We start from the raw sequence: 21747 nt of genomic DNA, 5'->3' as shown, positions 1-21747 counted from the left end.
TTGTGTACGTGCACTTGGTTCTATGAACATCCTTTCTGTACCGACAGCGATATATTGATGCACTTCTTATGACAAATGTACTTATTGCAAGTCGCTTTGGATAATAGCGTCTGCTAAATGCCCTAAATGTAAATGTAAATAGACCCCCACCAGTAAACCCACCAGATATCCAACCAGCACAGACCGACCTCCCCATCAGCTGTGACATACCCAGCAGAGAGGAGATCAGGAAAGCGATACAGCAGCTGAAGAGTGGGAAAGCAACTTGGCCAGATAACATCCCGGCAGAAGCCCTAAAGGCAGACGTTGGTATCACGGTGAGCCTGCTGCATCCACTCTTCAAAAGGATCTGGGAAGAATAAGAGATACCATCAGACTGGAAAGAGGGTCTTATTAACAAGCTCCCAAAGAAAGGAGACCTGGGAAACTGCAACAACTATAGAGGGATCACCCTACTCTCTGTGCCAGGCAAAGTGCTAAATAGAGTCATCCTGGACAGAATGAAGGATGCAGTTGACCACCAACTGAGGAACGAGCAAGCAGGATTTAGAAAGAATAGGTCCTGTGTCGACCAGATTGCCACTCTTCGCATTATCATAGAGCAGTCACTAGAGTGGAACGCCCCACTCTATGTCAACTTTGTCGACTACGAGAAGGCATTCGACAGTGTACATGGAGAGACCGCATGGAAGTTATTGAGACACCATGGAGTGCCCACTAAGCTAGTGAACATCATTAAAAACAGCTATTGATGGACATGATGGACAGCTCACAGATCAAGACTGGGGTCAGACAGGGTTGTCTTCTATCCCCATTCCTGTTCTTACTAGCCATTGACTGGATCCGGAGAACAACAACAGAACAAAGGAAGAACGGAATCCGATGGACATTATGGACACAACTGGATGGCTTAGATTTCGCAGATGACCTGGCACTACTGTCACATAGCTACCACCAGATGCAAGACAAGATCAATACACTCATAGAGACTTCCTCACAAGTAGGACATCCATCCATCCATGAGGGAAAAACAAAAAACAAGGATAAATACAACTAGAACTGCAAGCAGTTATGCAGGGGTCCAAGAAATGTGCATTTCGCCGGCACAACGCGATGCATGTGTTCAAAACGCTACCGTGAACCTGTGGATATAAAGGTTTTGACTGTGAGAGGTTCGGTGTGGGAGTTATATCCCCAAACGCGTTTTCAGAACATTCCACAACATGGCCAGTTAGGAGATGAACAATTCCCTCGTTTATGGCGGCCCCTAGAACCGATCACCCTTGGTGACATCATGTTAGAAGAGGTAGAGTCCTTCACCTACTTGGGGAGTATCATCAGCAGTCAGGGTGGTACAGATGCAGATGTAAAAGCTAGGATAGGTAAGGCAAGGACATCATTTCTACTTCTCAAGAACATCTGGAAGTCTAGAGAGATACGGGAAACGACTAAAATCAGAATCTTTAACTCCAACGTAAAATCCGTCCTGCTCTATGGGGCAGAGACATGGAGAATCAATAAGATCACAATAAATAAAGTGCAAACCTTCATAAACAAATGTCTCAGAAGAATCCTGAAGATCTACTGGCTGAACAAGATCAGCAACAACGTTCTGTGGACAAGAACAAAACAACCCCCAGCAGCAGACGTAATTGGACGAAGAAGATGGAGATGGATGGGGCACACATTACGCAAATCAGTGTCAAACACCACCAGACAGGCTCTGACCTGGAACCCTCAAGGGAAGAGAAGCAGAGGACGTCCTAAAAACACCTGGCGCCGGGACCTCCAGGCAGACATCAAGAGACTGGGAGGCACCTGGTAGCAGATAGAAAAGAACGGCAGTGACCGTGAACTCTGGAGGTCCCTTGTCGACGGCCTATACCCCAGCAGGGGTGCTACAGGGCACTAACTAACTAAATATGTTATATCCGACATCAAAAACAATTTATCAGTGCATTTTGAGTAGAACATTTTAATAACCGAGTTTTGTCAGGTCCATATAGTACCCTACTGTCCCAGGTCCTGGGTCGCTTTATATCTTTTTTTATTTTCAATGATCAGATCAAATCGGATTTCAGAACACATTTCCTGGGTCCATTAGGGTCTGCAATGTTTTTTCCTGGACCCGTAAAAAAGCTCTAGAGGCAATACATTTGTAAATGTTCACAGCTTGGCTACACAGGTCAGGGAGGACCTCTAGCCGCCCACAACGATTTCCAGAAATGAGGTAGTAGGGAGTAATTAGTAATTAGGAGAAGCAGCATGCCTTGAGTAAGAAGTCATCGCTCGCTACTGTCAGATGCAATTCAATGTAGCAAAGTGCATTTTGGTAAACATGCTTAAAAAGTGCATGATTGGCCAATCATACAACGCATGACATGACAGGGGAGAGACTGTATGTCGGTGCTTTTGACCAAATACAACAAACCAGTTGAAAAGAGGAAGATAATGATATGAAGAGAAAAAATCCCTGGATGGATTGAGTTGTGGGTGGCCGCGTTTTATTCTTGAAATTTGTGAGCTGCAACAGTAGAGTAACACGGTGCAGGTTTAAGTGCTGCATACTTCCAGCATAGATGCAAGGTTGAACAAAACACAGGAAATTGCAATGTGTTTATTATTCAGGGTGGTTTTGGCACAACATGGAAATATATTTTAATTTTAAATGTAGATAACTAATAAAGTAGAAATTACTAACCATGAATTTAACCATTATTAACCATGAACACTTTATATGATAAACATGTATTTCATTTCCTACATGACATTAGGAGTGTTGATGGCATTCACAGGTTCAAGTAATTTAAGAAAAACTGCTAAACACATAACTTCATTCATAATTTCTGCCTGGTCTGAGGAAGACACTTAAACAACAGTTAGTTCCAACTTTACTCTGATTGTACAAGAGTTCCATGTGGGCTGGTATGGAGTATAATAACAGCACTGGGGCTGTGGCTGCTGCTTCCTGATCACAGCACTAAAGTGCAGAAGTGGAAACGTCCCAATCCTTAACTGAACCCTCTATATCCTCGTCCAGGTGCCCCGTCGACGCCCCACCTCTCTCCCTCTCCGCCCCCCCCTCAGCCTCTCTGCTCCCCGCCTCACGGTCCCCGCCGGTCTCTGTGGTCTCGCTCCGGCTTCTCCTTGTCTCCCATCCTTCTCCTCTTGTTGAACCTTCCTCTGGTCCAGTTTGGCCCTCCAGTCCCTCCTGCCATGACCTCTGGTCCTGTTTCAGCGAGGTCCTCCCCACCGAGGCCTGGTCCTTTCATACAAGTATGGCATTGTCAGCATTTTAGGTGTTGTTTGGTTAATCAACTTAATCAAATACTTGCCTGGTTAACTTTTCCATATTTTCCATTTTATATTAAGGGGAGATAATTATTCTCACCGGTGCAAAGGTTACAGATGTCCTCTTGGCTGTATTTCTAGAATCAGCAGAGAAGATGGTGTTTAATCCTGTATCAGGAGAGTACGTTGTGCATTAACTTCAGAAAGAGTACTTACGTGAAGCCCTCACTGTGTCGGTCAATGTCAAACTTCTCCCTGTGGGGGTCCAACAAATGTTTCTTCATCGTTCTAAACCTGGGAGTCATAGAAAGTTATATATAAGCGGACCACATCAGATGATCCTTCTGTGCTCCTCATTGCTGGTCGTAAAACACTTTAGGGTGCACTCACACTAGGCCATCTGGCCGTGGCCGTTTTCACACCTAACCGTGCTCAACTGGCCCCATTATTCTCTGGCCTGCACTCACACTAGACCATCTGGCCGTGGCCGTTGGCCGTCGCAACTGTGGCCTGGCCACGGTAGGCTTTGTACATACGTCATCACGTCGTAACGCGTCATCACCAAGCGTCCGCTGCATGGACCATAATAAAGTCATTGATTCGCGGATTCTCCCAAATACATCGGAATTCTTGTGGGTCTTCTCCAACTGTGCCTGAATAGCATCGTCTGCCCAAATGGCTAACAGACACTCGACTTCTCTATGGGACCAACGTGAACCAACAGTTGAACCGCTTGACGCAATGTTTACCGTTTAATGGGAAAGAAGGCTCGTCGCCTTTATTATGTCCATGGTCGTCGCATGGACTATACGTCATCCAGCTCAGGTTGTGTAGCCGTGCGTGTGCGCGTGTCGGCTCATTAGCATCTGTACCGTGGCGGCCCGTACCGTAGCAGCACACCTCTTCCAAGTGGCCAAGTTGGCCTGGCCTGGCCAGACAGGCCACACTCACACTGGCAGATTTGAGCACGGTTAGGTGTGAAAACGGCCACGGCCACGGCCAGATGGCCTAGTGTGAGTACACCCTTAGTTTTTACTACGTTGAATTGAATGCATTGTAATTCAAGGCATGCTTCTTACTTGACGACTGAGAGGGCCACTATCAGCATCAGTACCAGCATGCTTATGGCCAGCAGTACGGCCAGAGCAATGACAGCCACATCAGAGGTGGGGACGGATTCTTCCTCCTCCACAGCGTATTGAAGCCCCTTCCCAAACACCTTCTCCAGCTCCTTCTTCAGCGCGTCTGACTCCATTCGCAGTATACTGGGAACCACACGGCAAAGGTGGTGCAAATCCCAGGTGAATTTTACGAGGAAATGGTAATGACACAATAATGTTTTCAAAACTGTTAGGAGTCCTTAATAAATACTCTCAATTCACATGGTTGAAGATAAACATTACACATCGTTTTGCCTTCTGTACTAAAGAAAACCTTTGGCCCATATTTAAACCCCTGCTGTGGTAGGAGAAAAGCCTCACCTTTTAACGTCTTCAGACAAAATGACTTCCACTCCGGCCATGGCGATGAAGCTTACGTAAGTCTTGGGTTCTTGTCGGGATGTGCGAGAAATGGAAGCTCCGCCATTGGTGTTGGACACCCCGATAACGTCCACAGTCCAGCCAATGACTCTCCCTAGTGCGCTGGGTCACATCATATAGACTCAGGTCAATCCATGTTTTGTTTTAAACGCTTACCTGCCCAGGTTACAGTTGACAATCATAAAAAAGCATTTTATGTATAGCTATGTATTCTTCGCATGAAATTAATAATTACAGTAAAGCTCCTGTAATGCGAATCCCCCAATTAAATCCATTTTTACTCCTTCTACAACTCATCACATTTATCTTGTTTGTTTGTTGTAAAAGTCACAGGAAAAGTTGAATGCTTTCCTAATTCACCATCCATGTTGTTGTGTTTGATTCAGTGAAGACACATTTGTATGTCAATATGAAAAGATAACTGATTTGATGCAATTTACCTCTCCACCTCTGGAATTTTGTTCTCCACTACATTTGCAGCCTGGTTGAGGGAGATGACCACCACATTGCTGCTAAAACTACCCTGCACCTCCACCTGGGGGCAGGAAACCGGAACACACTGCATATCGGCACACTGACATATGTGTATAAATATATATGTTTATATATATATATATATATATGTATGTGTATATATATATATATATATATATATATACATATATATATACATATATATATATATACACATATATATGTATATATACATATATATATACACATATATATATATATATATATATACATATACACATATATATATATACATATATATATATATATATATATATGTAGATATATATATATATATATATATATATATATGTATATATATATATATATATATATATATATATATAAATATAAATGTAGATATATATATATGTAGATATATGAGTATGAAAGTAAGTTGTTCTTGCTTTGTAGCTTTCTTGCATCTAAAGAAAAGAAAAGTAGCTTTTTAACTGTACAGTAGATGAACAGGAATTCTGCAATAAAACAATTTATGTAGCTTGGAAACCAGACAAATCTGCTCGCTCATGTTGTGATGTAAGGAGGAGCCTACTTAGGCAGCGCCGTCGAGGCGTTTTCATTCACTACGTGCGACAATGATTTGTCGCACGTTTCCTTGCCCTGATTGGTTGTAGGTCTATCCAATTGCGTCCACAGGGCCGTTGATTATGGCCCTTGGAAATTGAAAACAACCTGAGTGGTTCAAGACTGATATGCATTAGTGAATCGGTCTGCGATGTAAGGCTACAGCCTATGTTTAGTAACGAGATAGACTGCAGGGCTGTTAGTCACCCTTCAAACATTGAGCATTTTTACGTTCTCCAAGCCAATGGAACTGCAAGTGAAATGGAGGAATTGATGGCTGCACCACTCCAGTGCCGCTGCTGCTCAAACACAAACCTACCTTCACCATGGTAGTGACGTAGAGCCCCCCAGGGTCCGTGGCTCTCACTTCCAGCATGGCGGACTGGCCGGCCAGGGCTTCTGCTGACACCACGTAGAGAAGGCCAGAGGAGCCGTCCACCTCGAAGTAGGGGCTGGCCAGCGGGAGACTGTAGAACAGCTTCCCCTGGTCCCCGAGGTCAGGGTCCGTGGCCTAGGGGTGTTAAGATAATTAAACCCCACGTACTGCCTGCACTACCCTTGCATACAGCGGCGAGTTTATGTACCACAGGTTGAAAAAACACGAGAAGGATGATCTCCTTGATATGAAACTACTTCTGCTAAAACAGTTTAGCAGAAATTGAACTTCTACTTAGCCATGTATTTCTCTGAGTAGGATACCCACTAGAATAAGATGCTGTTTAGTTTAGTCATGGGATGTTATCAATACCAGATGGTTGAATTCAACAAATACAATGATAAACAAAGAGGTTTTTCCTCTTCTTAATCAAAACGGCTCTCAGGAGAATAGGCAGAAAAGAAATCCAGAAAAGGATGAATCATCAGGAGGCTATACCTGGACATAAACAACAGGGGATTTATAGGAGGCAATGCTGAAGATCCTGGCCGTGTAGCTGTCCCTGACAAACTCAGGATCCTCATTCACATCCACAACCTGCACACTGACCTGAGAGACAGACAGAGACTTGTATTCGGTGACACTTAAATATCTCAATATTGTGCCTTAAACATATTGTCATTATCATGCGAAAACTAATAGTAGAAGTGTGGATATCGATGATCAAGCAGAGGCACAAAGATAAAGTAGGCTGTTATGTCGTTAATACAAATAATATCAATTTGAAAATGACTTTAATCTTACCCCATCTTTTTCTTTGTATGTTGATATATCGTTTTATATACCAACCCAGTCATACGTCTTTTTACAAAAGGATATCAAAGAAATATAATGGAACGTACCATTGTGGTGGCTGATGTAGGCGGGACTCTGTTGTCGAATGCTTCTACTTCCAAAATGTACCACTCCTGGCTTTCCTTGTCCAACGCTTTGTTGACCGTGATGGCCCCATGAGCATTGATGGAGAACATATCTGTGTGTCCGACCAGTGTGTAGTTGACGGTGTTAATGTCGTTTCCTGGAAACGCATTGACCAGCCCCACAATTGTTCCCTCTGGACGGTTTTCAGCGAGTGTGAAGTTGTAGGAAGAGCTCTCAAAGCTCAGTTCCTCCACTAAAGAACTCATTCTCAGATTGATGACAACGACGGCTGAAAGGGCAAGTTTCAACAATATAACAACACATTAGGCCACACTTACACTCATATTTCTTCATCACAACACATTTCTTTTGGATCTGTGGACATTAACACTGACACATTAATGTACCTTTTAATCATACTATAGGACATATATTTACATGCATGTGCATATGTTTTAGGATGGAATAAAGCCAAATTATTATATTAAGAGCATAATCTTTGCAAAGCCTCCCTACCAAAACTTATACTATTTTGCCATAATACATACAAGTTCAATGTTTTAACATTGAACTTAAAGGTTCTGGGTAAGGTTTGGGATAGAAAAGGACAGACACCAGAGGAATTTAAACTCAAGCAATAGCTCTGATATCTTCCCTACAGCCCCCTCTACCCTGAAGACTGACCTGTTGAGCTGAGAGGAGGCTGGCCTTGGTCTCTTGCTATGGCCGTGAGTGTTATTGTGGTGTCCTTGGTAACGCTAGCGAGGTCTGAGGTCAGGACCACTGCCCCGGTCTCACTGTTTATGGATAGAAAGGGATGACCTCCTGTAGAGAAGCTACAACACAAGCAAATCAACTCAATGTAGGAGTCAAACCAAAGGCAATCAGATATTATACAAAAACAACTTGGACTTCACCATCATTTGATTAAATTATAACTGGAATTTGTTCTTCCGCATCTATTCCTACTTCTGTGCATATTTCTGACAACTTCTAAAATAAATGTACTCAATCAGTTTCCATCAGTGACCTTCATCACTTCTGAGACCAATGTCTTCCAGCAGCCTGTGTTTGACAAAGTGTGCCAAGGTTCTAAGGCTTGCTGTGTCCATCCCTCATGCGATGTGCTGTGATACACAAGATGCATCAGCTCTAATTCTGCCCATTCCTTTTTGTGATTTATGTTCTTAGGGGTGTGGGTGCGAGGGAAGCCCCAATATTGCCATTTGTTGTGATGCCAGCAGCCGACCGACCTGTAGGTGATGAGTGAGTTGTTCCCGGCGTCGTGGTCAGTGGCTGTCAGCCTCAGCACCAGGTCCCCTTCTTTGGCGTCCTTCACCAGGAGGCTCTTGCTGTACCTTTCTGCACCAAACTGTGGCATGTTGTCGTTGACGTCGGCCACATTCAGCCTGACGGTGGTAAAGTTCTGGGGCGATTAGAAAGCAAGCAGTGTTAATGTTTGATTGGCTTCACATTGGTTGGAGCCATGTGAAGTCACTTGTCTTGATCCACCAATCAGAGAGATTAATGCTGGTCTACTATTCTTACATGTACATATGCGTGTACGTGAAAGAATAGTCGACAATATGCCGTATATCTTGAGAAACAAAGCAGGCCAGTATTCTGGCTGATAAACGACACAAATGTTACCATATCAGGTACAGGGAGTCCCCTAAGACCACAACAGAAGCATAATACCAAAAAGCGTGAGGTGAAGTAGCTTTCTGAGGCCACTTTGCCTGCACGCTCAAAATGTATCTCCCTAGCATGACATAGCATTGCCAGAACAATCCGCAAATGGCTATGTGTCTGAACCTTCTCAGTAAATTTTTTGATTTCCAGATTTCCTAGATGGAAAACGAAGCCCGTCAGTGGAAGGCCTCTAGGTTGTCTGCGCTCCCATTGGGCACCTCTCTGTTCATGTCATCATATCAAACCCGCCCCTATTAGATCAACAGTTGTGTTTAGGCAGATCTTGGATATACACATACCAGAGTAAATAATACACAACCTTGCAGATATGTTTGGTTCCCACGCTATTATTTTGAACCAATAGCTCCTTTTCTCCAATGATGTAATGACTATCTACAAACTTCACACATACAGTATATCTTAAGCCCCCAAGGTGTGTGTAGGTCTGTCTTCCAACATTGATCCTATGATATGTTAATGCATTCCTCAGATTGTCCTTGAGAACACCATACCTCTCTCTGGGGTGTGCCCTGGTCTGAGGCCAGGATCACGATGTCGTACGAGTCCCTGGTCTCCCGGTCAAGAGGTCCCACAACCAGAAGGGTGCCATCCTACAAAAACACACTCATCACACGGCTGGCAAAAAACAGCGTAGAAATCATCACTGAATATTAACAACCGTGTTTCACAAGAAAAGTGATTGATAATGAATCAAGGCTGTGAGGCGATCATCAGTGGCAGGCTTTCTTAGAGAAACTTAATTTCCTATAATTCATCGATTTTTTAATACAAATGGCTATGACATGATTTTGAAGTTGATGTTTCAAAAATTCTGAGACTAGAAAGGCTGACTTTTAAAATAGATAGGAAAAACATGAGAGATTAGACAAAAATACGAGATGTGTATTAGAGATAATATCCGATTTTGGTCTTCCCATGACGGTCGGGAGCCACTGATCCTAAACTAGGCAGTTACACAACTACTAAACACTTCTTCCCTTTGCTGAAATGCTGTCTGTGTTAATAAAGCTCCAAATGACGTGTTGATCTAATTGAGAGCTCACCTCTCTGAGTGTGAAGAGTGGGTTTGGCGATGGGAACGACAAGGTGATATCCTTATTGGGGCCGGCGTCTTCATCGGTGACCAGGAAGGTATGAACTTCCCCTGGGGCGGTGTCTGAGTAGTGGCCCTCTGAGACCAGCAGTGGATCTGGGAAGGCCCCGAACTGAGGGCTGTTGTCGTTATAATCCAAAACTTCAAGGTTGATCTCTGCGGTGCTACTCAGTCCAGAGGTAGGTTGGTCTACTGCTACTATCTGAAAACATTAAACGGGATTCAACAGAAATGATCCCTTAATTATAAGGACTCTCCTCAGGGATAGTTGAGAGTGTGTTTGTTTAAAGGGGACATATTTAGAAAACCACACTGGGATTTGGGTCTCTGGTGCTTCAACACGCATACAAACCATAAATTAAGTCTGTACATGAATTTTTCTGTGAGATATGCATTTCTGAATGTACACCGCCTACAGTTACCAAACAAGCAGCTTTGGCGCAGACTCCTACACCTGTAGCAGGCACATTTTAATATTAGCAACCACTTCCCCATCTCCCCTCCCATCAGAGCATAAATACGATTTTGCGGACCAGCGGACGAGCGCTGGGCGGAGATATTCGAACATTTCAGAAGCAGGGAGATTCCATACAAAAATAGATGTCTATGTTGTCAGTTTGACATGTGACTGCCTGGCAGGGAGTCCGGCCGTACTGCCGCCGGAGCTCCGCTGCGGAGCTGCCGGACTGCCGCCAGAGCTGCCGGACTTCTGCTGATGCTCCAGCGGCAGTCCGGCAGCCCCACTCCGGGAGTCCGGCGGAGGACCTCCGGCGGGGGAGCTCCGGTGGGAGAGCTCCGTTGGCAGAGCTCAGGCGGGGGATCTCCAGTGGCAGTCCAGCAGTTCAGCTCCGGGGGTGCAATCCCTTTCTGTCGCGGTTTAATCCGGACTTCAGAGAGTCAAAACCAAAGTTCCTTTCCCCCAATTCTTCTCAACCATGGCCGAGATAACCCCCACTACGAGTCTTTACTTGTTGTGGAAGTACCAGAGACGTCAGACGCAGCCTTTATGATTCATAATATCATCCGGAGACAAACATAGCTTTTGGCCGTGATATTTTATATTAGATTATATAGATACCTATAGATTATATTATATTACATATTTTATTATTATTATTATTATTATTATATATTATATATATTATTATATTCAATTATATGGAGTTCCGGGAGTCGGCAACAATAACTTCTCCTCCATGCACCGGTTCACTCTGACAGCTCATCGATATGGGCATCAGCTCATTTGCATTAAAGCTACAGACACCAGAAACAGCACATTCTCAAGGGACTGAAACAGAGGAGAATAGTGGTAGGCGATTTCTTTTTTTTTTCTCTGAAAAGCTATTTCCAGCAAACAGCTTCATAAGCATGTTTTCTGGAACTCATATACTAGGTTTACTTGTTGAAAAAAGATCATAATATTTCACCTTTAAGAAAAAGTAATGGATGACACAAACAAAAGGTCATCAAACAGTCTTTTTCAAATGTACCGGTAGTTCCATAGAACATAATAATAATAAATGCTCTAAGCAATTGACTTATTTCCCATTTTCTGGGATTGAAAGTCGACATGCTGCAAAGAGCATCTGGAGCAGGCCGTTGCTTGTATGGAGTCCAATTAGTCTAAATAATATCATACGCACAAAACAAGCTTGACAAATGTGCTGAATTATTTACTAATAATTAATAGTTTAGCAGAGGTAGTAAACAAATCCTTTTTTTATATGAGCAGCATATAACTGCATATTTCAGCATATTTCAGTGATTCATTCTGCTGAAAAGCAACACAAAAAAGTAAAAAATTTAACCTATAAATACCAATTTACAGGTTTCTATTTGGCATGTTTCACACTTTCCTACCTGCAATAGGTAACTGCTGCAAGTCTCTCTATCCAAGGTGGCGTTGCCCCTTAAGAAGACAACGCCCTTTTGGTCGATGTCAAATGTGTCGCTCGTCAAAATGAAGTGGCCATTAGAGAAGCCATCCTGTAACAGAAGGAAGGGGTCAGAGGCTTGAGACGTGAACTCAGGTATTTTAGGATGCGTACATAGGTCTGTCAGGATGTGAACAGAGGTCTGTTAGGATGTGATAGTGTCTGTTAGGATGTGTTAGTGTCCGTTAGGATGTGTTAGTGTCTGTTAGGATGTGTTAGTATCCCTGAAACGTGAAAAGAGGTCTGTAAGGGAATGTTAGTGTCTGATAGGATGTATTTGTGTCTGCTAGGATGTGTTAGTGTATTTTAGGATGTGTTAGTGTCTTTTAGGATGTGTTGGTGTATTTTAGGATGTGTTAGTGTCTGTTAGGATGTGTTGGTGCATGTTAGGATGTGTTAGTGTATGTTAGGATGTTTTAGTGTCCGTTAGGATGTATACAGAGGTCTGTTAGGATGTGTTAGTGTCTGTTAGGGTAGTGTCTGTTAGGGTGTGTAAAGAGGTCTGTTAGGATGTGTTAGTGTCTGTTAGGGTAGTGTCTGTTAGGGTGTGTAAAGAGGTCTGTTAGGATGTGTACAGAGGTATGTTAGGATCTGTATTTGTCTGTTAGGATGTGTTAGCGATAGACTGGTTACAGACTCTATATTCATAGCAAATTTCCAAATTTCCACAAATTTCCACTCAAATTTCACACCGTACTGCATGGCATGACTGTAAGATAAAAATGTATCGACAATTACCAGCATGTAACAATAGTGAAATACAACAAAACAATAAATACAGTGCTACATAGAATGTGGCTTTTTTCTGTTAGGTTTAGCTAACGTTATCCTCTTAACCAATCTGAAACAGTAATTGTAATAGACTGAAACTCGTACTATCCTCTGTCACGCCAAATGTGAAAGCAATCAATAAAAAAGGACCTCTTATCTGATATCATATTTCATTAAAGATGAACTGAACTGAAATAATCAACATAGATAACTTGTTAGTTATGACCATTATAAAAAAAATGACAATATATTTTTTAAATCAATGCATAGCTTTTTTTTTAACAACAAAAGAAAATGCGTCTTTTAGTATTAGAGCGCCGATGACGTCACTGGCATGGTAGGACTAGGTTGTTTACTGCAGACACGCGAACGTCTTCTAGCCATATTAAAATAGTGAATTTAATATGGCTGGTCACGGGTTTGAGCCTGTGAGTGACAAGCCTGTAGTGTTCGACTGCCACCCGGTGGAGAGGGATCAATTTCAGGCTCCAGCTCCACCTTCGGATCGTGTGGGTCAGTGGGTGTGACTGTTGTGCGGGGTGCTGCCGGAGCATGGACACTGCCATTGAATCGGTCTGCTGCCGAGAGGTCCCGGTCAACCTTGACCATCTAATGGTGGGATTAGGTTGCATAACCATGCATAGGGCATTTCGGATGCTTTGCGGCGAGAGAGAGGTTTTGGAGCTCTCTCTAAGGGACGTCCGAGCGGAGAAACTGGAGCGCCCCATAAATAGCAACAAAGTAACAAGGCGAAAACGTTCTTTCCCCCTCCGTTTTCCTTTGATGCGTTTCAGGAATATCTCTGTTAAATTATGTGTTCTCATAATGTTATTTCATTTGTTAATAATAGTCCCCTATATTATGTGGATTACGACCTATTTTTGTATCCAACTGTATTGTAAACCGATGTGATTGGTTGTTTTATTTGTTTCTGTATAGAAGTGCATTCTGGGTCATTGACCGTTAGTTAAGACTAAGCAAATGCCATGGCTGCTGAATGCTGATGATGTACCGGAGCTGTGAAGAAATTAATAAACAGAAAAAGGAAAGAGATGTAAGACGTGATTCTTTATCAACATGACAGACGAACATGAAAACGCAACAGGTTATGGGCCCAGACGTGATACAAGAGGAGGAAGATGGCAAAGGTTAGCCTTCAACGCAGATGAAAATAACTTAGAACTGTGGGAAGTGAAGTTTCTCGGCCACATGCGAATGCTCGGCTTGAAAGACACAATACTCTCAACGGACGATCCAGATCCAGAAAAGAACAAAGAATGCTACGCAGAACTAAATCAATTCCTGGATGATAAAAGCCTATCGTTGGTGACGAGAGAGGCGGCCGATGATGGCAGTAAAGCCTTGCAAATATTAAAGGGAAACTTCACCCATTTCCATTAAGCTTTGTATTGTTAGAAACACACTCATATTTTTGAATGGTCGTGCATCATTCCCTTATTTTCTGGAGAGACTGGAGAGATCCGTATCGATCTCCAAAACTTCCCGTTTAAGATGACGCAATATGACGATTTTTGCTAGAAGTAAATAGGAAGTGTAAGAGGGGAGGATTCTCGTAAGACTACAAGCACTAGTCCCACCCCTCTATAGGGGGTGGGACCCACTGATGCTACAGACCTATTAGAGCAGTGCCAGTGGGTGGGACTTCACCAGCACAAACTAACATCCACAGCGTCTGAAGCTAAGCTAACAGAGGCTGTTGATAAAACTGAAGTACAATGGCGGAAGGTACTGGATCTGACATAGAAGATGGCACCATGCAAAAGTTCACCATTTCGAAAGAAATACAAACGAGGACAAATTCACTGAGTTCACCAACTAATACTCTGCACTATAAATGTTGTGTGAAATGATTTTCAAGCAGTCTTGCGGTATCAGCTTGGTAGATGGAACAGCGAGGTGTCCGATAGGCGGAGATCCAGATAAGCGGGAGTGGCCAGCGAAGCTGGGCATCGTGGTGCATGGTGGGAGTTGTTGTCTTCAATCCACAAGCGCCAAAAAGTCACTTTCTGCCTTTTCTCGGTCGAGACGGCACCAAATTAGAATTTAATTGTATTATTCGACTACATATAGGACCCAACTTCAATACATATTCATGTCTCCACCGGTGAAATGCTCCTTTAAGGAGCCATTACGCCAGTCAGGGTAAGCCCAGAATTATTGCCCTATACACAGAACTAACTTCATTAAAAAAGGAGTCGGGAGAAACTGTGACAGACTACTTCATCCGAGCTGAAAAGACAGTCACTTCGCTAATAAATGCAAAAGAGATGATAAGTGACGGGCTGATAATAGCCATGATTCTGAAGGGACTTCCAGAATCATATAAACCGTTCGCCATTCATATGATGCAGAGCAGCGAGGAATTAATGTTTATCCAGTTTAAAAGTAAACTACGAAGCTATGAAGGGACAGAAAAGTTCGACACTAAAACAAAATCGGACAATGAAATTAAAGCAGACATGTCGTCTATCGTTTGCTATGGATGTGGAAACCGTGGCCATATGTCAAAAGAGTGCCGCCAAAGAAGTGCGCCAAAATGGTGCAACAACCACAGAAGCTCCACACACAGTGACGAGACATGCAGGAGAAAAACAAATCACAAAGATGATGTCAAACAAATCGCGGATGGACAAAAAGACCAAGAGGCAGAACAAACATTCGTATTCAAGGCCAGTCAAAAATTCCTCCCGGACAATATTAAAAGTAACAGACTAATGGTAGATGTGGAGCAACATCACACATCATCACTGAGGAAGACGCATTCGCAAAATTTGACGAGACTTTTAACCGAAATGCACACTACATTGAACTAGCTGATGGAACCAGCATTGAACAACGTGGCATTGAAATGAGGGGACGCAGAGGTGTGTTTGCAGGACAGAGAAGGAAGATGCAGCAAGGTCACACTGAAGAAGGCCTTATTCATACCGTCATATCCACAGAGCATATTCTCTGTGAAAGCAGCTACTACTAATGGAGCCACGGTGACATTCCAAGAGGGACGGGATGAACTGATTCACAAAGATGGGACTGTTTTCCCCATAGAGGTGCACGAGAGACTGTACTACTTGAAAACGGTAAATAACAAACGATATGTTACAAATACAGTTAATGATATGATGTCCACTGACAAAGTGAGTTTATCTTGTGATGTCAAAACATGGCATAGATTTTGGGACACTGCAATATTAATGATGTGTTAAAATTACCAAATGTGGTAGAGGGTATGAAGATCACAGGTAACACCAAGATAGACTTTCCCTCAGTGTGCACTGAGGGAAAATCCAGCAAAAGCAAAAATAAGAGAGCCGATGCAAAAGCTAGTGCACCCCTGGAGCTGGTACATACAGACCCCATTGAACCAACTTCCCGAGATGGATATAAGTATGCTATTTCATTCACAGATGATTTTTCAGGAGCTGTGTCAGTTTACTTCCTTAAAACCAAAAGTGACACGACCCTAGCTACAAAGAAATTTCTTGCAGACAGTGCGCCATATGGCAGGGTCAAGTGTATAAGATCAGATAATGGAACTGAATACACAAGCGATATTTTTCAGTCACTGTTAAGGGAAAAGGGTATAAGACATGAAACGTCATCCCCATACTCTCCCCACCAAAACGGTACAGCCGAGAGACAGTGGAGAACCCTGTTTGAGATGGGGAGATGTCTCTTATTACAGAAAGGGTTACCGAAAGTATTATGGCCTTATGCTGTACAACATGCTTCTCATGTTCGAAATAGATGTTACAATGACAGAACTGAAAACACCCCATATTTCATGTTAACAGGGAGAAAACCAAATCTGTCCAAAATGTGGGTGTTTGGATCTGATTGTTAGGCTTACAAACATGACCATAAGAAACTAAACCCGAGAGGTGAAAGAGGGATATTTGTTGGACACAGTAAGAACAGCCCGGCATACCAGATCTACAACCCACACACAGAGAAAGTGTCAAAACACAGACTGGTGAAGTTAAAAGAAACGGTATTGAACAACAAACACAGACTGAATACGATTCAGAAGTCCAGAGTTACGAAGCCAAAAACCCCAGTACTGAGAATAATACTGATATGACACATGAGGAGGATCTGAGCACAGATTATACAGAGGAGTCACAATTTGATGAAACAACAGAGAACGTAGTTCTAGATGAAAACAATGCAGACCCCGAACCTTGTCATAGTCAAAATCTTCACCAAAAGAGGGAAAGAAAACCACCAAAATATTTAGAGGACTACATTACAGATGTTGATAATACAGATGTATCCCATGTAAGTATTGATTATTGTTACAGGGCAGTACATGGAATCCCCCAGAGCTACAGTGATGCCCTGAGGTCACCTGAGGGGTCAGGATGGGAACGGGCTATGAAGGAAGAGTTCGACTCACTTAAAGAAAATGACACATTGAACTGACGTCTCTACCAAAGGGTAAAAATACGGTGGGGGGGAAATGGGTCTATGCCGTTAAAGAAAATATTGAAAAGGGAAAAATATTTAAAGCAAGATACGTTGCAAAGGGGTACAGCCAAACAGAGGGCATAGACTACCATGAGACATTTGCTCCAACAGCCAATCTTACTTCAGTGAGAGCCTTAATGCAGGTAGCAGTTCAAAACGACTTAATAGTCCATCAGATGGATGTAAAAACTGCATACTTGCATGCTCCAATAGATGAAGAGATTTTCTTAGAACAACCACAGGGTTTTGAAAAGACATCTGAGACGGGAGAAAGATTAGTTTACAAACTAAAGAAATTCATTTACGGACTAAAACAGTCCGGAAGAAACTGCTATAAACTTCTAAATGATCATTTAGAAGAAAACAACTTTGGGAGAAATGTATCTGACCACTGTGTGTACAGAAAGAAAACAGATAGTGAAACTATCGTTGTGTTAATCTGGGTGGATGATTTTATCATCGCAGCTAGCAATAATGATCTGTTCAACTGGTTCAAAGACACTATGCAATCCCAATTCAAAATGAAGGATTTGGGGAAAATATCATGCTTCTTGCGCATTGATTTTGAACCAGAGGGAAAGGAAATAAAAATGAATCAGAAAAGGTACATCCTAAAAATGTTGGAAAAGTTTGGAATGTCAGACTGTAAACCTAGATCTACCCCATGTGAGCTAAAGGTGGAGAGTGACAGCAAGGAGGAGGACAGCAACAATGAGGTGTTAAATCTGAAAGAATACAGGGAAATTGTAGGCAGTCTGATATATGCCATGACCTGTACGAGACCAGATATAAGCTGGATAGTAAGTAAACTTTCACAAACACTGTCAAAGCCAAAATCAGAGAACTTTTAGTGGCTGCCAAACATGTTTTAAGATACCTAAAAGGTACTTATGACTACGAATTATGTTTCACTAAAACAGATGAGGACTTAAAACTAATAGCCTTCAGTGATTCAGACTGGGCATCTTCTGTGGAAGATAGACGTAGCACTACAGGATACTGTTTTAGCTTAACCAAGCAAGGCCCTGCCATCTCGTGGAAATCAAAGAAACAACCCACAGTAGCATTATCAACGTGTGAAGCTGAATACATCGGCATGGCAAACACTACTCAGGAAAACCATGTATCTAACCCAACTGTTAAATGGTATGGATAATAAAGTATACAGTTGCACTAAGATCCATGGAGACAATCAGGGTGCCATTGCACTGAGTAAGACTCCAGTGCATAGACAGAGGTCTAAAAACATAGATGTAAAATATCACTTCATTCGTGATGCACAAAGGGAGGGCAAAATAGTCATTGTTTACTGCCCATCAGAAGACATGGTTGCAGACATATTGACTAAACCTGTAACAAAGATTACAATGGTTGAATTCAAAAGGTTCTTTTTTGGATGTTAAACATGTATGGCTTTGAAAAATGAGAACAAGTGGGGGTGTTAAATTATGTATCCAACTGTATTGTAAACCGATGTGATTGGTTGTTTTATTTGTTTCAGTATAGAAGTGCATTCTGGGTAATTGACTGTTAGTTAAGACTAAGCACATGCCTTGGCTGCTGATGATGTACCAGAGCTGTGAAGAAATTAATAAACAGAAAAAGGAAAGAGATGTAAGACGTGATTCTTTATCAACATGACAGACGAACATGAAAACGCAACAATCTCCGTAAAGATTGACTTATTGCGGAAACGCAACGTCTACCTACATATTCAAGGCGCCAGTTCTCGACAAAATAAAGTGGAGCGCATCAAGCCTGCGCGCATCCATCCTGCGCGCTGTATAAAAACATTCAAGTCAAGGAGGAGATAGTAGTTGTTTAACCCTTTAGATTGAGTAGAATTACTTTTCAATGTACAGTTAGTAATTAAATTGACCAAGGGGCAAAAATAATAAAAAAAAAAACGTGTAACTTTCAACTCTAACGTCGCATTAGGCATCCACACGAATCCTAACACGAAACCGCATGGTCCAGTTTTATTTTAAACCAACCTGGGACCATGGACCTATTAAAGAACATGGTTTATTATCTGCCTAATAACATGGTTATTAAAGACATGGTTTCACAAAAAAATCTACTCCGGGTGGACGGGACCTGAAAGACATGTTAGATGCTCTTTGGGAGAGACACCCGCGGATGAGCATAGATGCGAGGCAGATTCACGAGTGTCACGTTTACTTTAGTTGGATGTCGGAGGTTTACTTTCTGTTGGATGTTGATGGATATTGCACAGATGGATATTGCACAGATAAATCTTACTATGAAACTACTTGTTCGAGTTTAACTCCCTCTGCATCAGCAATCGGCTAGTCGGCGAACATCAGGGTGAGTAGAAAGGGACATTTGTTGAACTTCTGTTTACAGACCCGCCGTGGTTTAATTAGCACTTTGGAAACAGCTTAGAAACATTGGAGTAATAGTTTATACACTTCATGGTCGGAGTGCTAGCTTGTGGAGATTGACATGACAGGGGCTATCGGAGGGTCAGTCAGTTTTAAGGCTGCCAGCCATGTATTAAGGGCTGGTTTCCTATTCAAATGTAGCCTGTGGAAATGTATGATTACCCCAGCTGCCTTGGCCCTATACAATTCATTACTGCAGCCAGGGGCAATGCAATAAGATGATCCTCCTGTAGACCTGGTTATTTCCTTTAACGTAGCCATTTCAGCGAGCCTCAGCGCCTGACTCATTACCTGCTATGGCTGCTAGAGCCACAGAGTAGGAGTAGGTAACCATGCCAGTGACGTAGCTGATTGTTGAAATCCAACATGGCGGCCCCCTGTAACACTTTCACCGTACAATTTAATCCCTTTTAGCAAGTTCAGGCATTTTTTGTTATTGAACCAATGAGAAGGCAAACAAAACATCTGTTAGATCAACTAAACTTCCAATTTCAGTTCAGTTCATCTCTAAAGGTCTAAATTATATTAAGTATTCCCTGCAGATTGCAGCCAACGGAAAACACTCGGACAACTTTTGGGGCACATCCCCTGCTTCCTCCAAGGCGTAGTCCAAAACACATTTTTTAAACTAAAGGCGGTTTCTCTGGAGGCTTCTGCCCGTTCTGGGCTACTGTAGAAACATGGCGGTGAAACATGGTGGTTTCTGGAGAAGAGGACCCGCAACCTACATCGATTTAAAGGCCTAATTATCAGGTAACAAACACACAATTCTAATTTTCATTGGATTATACGCTAGATTACACAAAATGATACACAGAATACCGCAAAGTAATAAGTAAGTCACAAAATAGAGTGCTGAGTCTACTTTCTAGATTGCCTGGAGGTGATGAAGACGTGTTCCTGACCTCGTCTTTGTCAGTGACGTCCAAGCTGCAGACGACTGTGCCACTCCGCAGGTTCTCAGGCACCTGGACGTGGAAGCGGTCGGGGATGAACTGTGGAGGGTGATTGTTCACATCTACTACCCTTATGACCACGGTGCTGTTCCCCACCAGAGCGGGGACTCCCCCATCCACTGCCCCCACCGTCAATCTGTACATCTCGGCCACGCTGAAGTCCAAAGTCAGGGCAAGCCGCAGAGCGCCGGTGGACGAGTCCAACTCAAAAGCAGCCGGTGTGGAGGAAGGACTTTGCGTGCGAATACTGTATGTCACTGTGCCGTTTGGGCCCTCATCGGGGTCCGCCGCTGACAGAGTGAGCAGCACGATACCCACCGAAGCATTTTCTTTGACGTCCACGTAGAACTCTGTTCTGGAGAACTCTGGGACGTTATCGTTAATGTCAGCAACAAGAACCTTTAGGGGGACGGACGCTGACCTTGCTGGCTGCCCCTGGTCCTGTGCCACTACCAGCAGACTGAACACAGGATCGCTCTCCCTGTCCAGTGGAGCAGCGACCCTTACGATTCCAGACTTGGGGTCGATGGAGAACTTTCCTTTTCCCCCTTCCAAAGAGTAGCGGAGGTCCCCGTTGAAACCATAGTCCTTGTCTCTGGCAGGCAGCACGGTGACATTGTCTCCAACGGCTGTGTCTTCAGGGACTGATATGGCAAAGGGACCAGAACCAAATTCAGGACTGTTGTCATTGACATCGGTGACTTGAACTTCCACGACCGCATGGTCGGTATCGACACCATCAGAGATAGAAATGCTGACAGAGTAGTTTTGCGGGGATTCATCGTAGTCCAGAGTGATTGTGGAGGTGAAAATGCCATCCGATGAAATTGCAAACTTGTCCTTTTCGGTCACAACTTGGAGAGTAGGAGGAACCTCTGAACCCAATGTAAGGAATGTGACCTGCATGCAGAATGAAATGGTGTTGTGGTTAGCTTTTTAATTTGAAGATTAGAACTAGCATTGAGTAAATCAACAACTACTTACTAGTAACTAGGTTCATTATTTAAAATGTTCAATGTTTAGCCCTAAATAAATCCTGAGTTACCACATTTTTTTTAATTGGTCTTCTTCGTTACTATGGTATCACAAAACATTGCAGCTCCATTTTACGGCTGCAAAGGATGAAAATAGTTTTTTAACTCAATCTGGTGCATTTGTGTGTC

At 42.9% G+C, this 21747-nt stretch overlaps 1 protein-coding gene across 4 annotated transcripts in view; it reads right to left on the bottom strand.

Moving 5' to 3' along the window:
* Positions 1-2601: 2601 nt before the first annotated feature.
* The window catches only part of LOC132453278 (protocadherin Fat 4), a 33066-nt gene continuing 13920 nt past the window's right edge, over positions 2602-21747 (bottom strand). For 3 of the 4 annotated variants that reach the window (XM_060046069.1, XM_060046068.1, XM_060046071.1), the window contains 15 exons: positions 20534-21484; positions 11894-12019; positions 9984-10235; positions 9432-9530; positions 8481-8653; positions 7912-8063; positions 7209-7516; positions 6805-6915; positions 6250-6441; positions 5273-5367; positions 4773-4934; positions 4371-4556; positions 3508-3585; positions 3392-3428; positions 2602-3265 (listed from right to left, as the gene is read on the bottom strand). In XM_060046069.1, coding sequence (XP_059902052.1) covers positions 2981-3265; positions 3392-3428; positions 3508-3585; positions 4371-4556; positions 4773-4934; positions 5273-5367; positions 6250-6441; positions 6805-6915; positions 7209-7516; positions 7912-8063; positions 8481-8653; positions 9432-9530; positions 9984-10235; positions 11894-12019; positions 20534-21484 — 3207 coding nt within the window. In that variant the 3' untranslated portion in view covers positions 2602-2980. The remainder of the gene's footprint in view (positions 3266-3391; positions 3429-3507; positions 3586-4370; positions 4557-4772; positions 4935-5272; positions 5368-6249; positions 6442-6804; positions 6916-7208; positions 7517-7911; positions 8064-8480; positions 8654-9431; positions 9531-9983; positions 10236-11893; positions 12020-20533; positions 21485-21747) is intronic. The other variant, XM_060046070.1, reaches the window with a different exon arrangement.

This window comes from Gadus macrocephalus, chromosome 3, assembly GCF_031168955.1.
Source record: "Gadus macrocephalus chromosome 3, ASM3116895v1".
Taxonomy (NCBI): domain Eukaryota; kingdom Metazoa; phylum Chordata; class Actinopteri; order Gadiformes; family Gadidae; genus Gadus; species Gadus macrocephalus.
The sequence above is the reverse complement of the archived record's forward strand: the minus strand, read 5'-3'. Positions and strand labels throughout refer to the sequence as shown.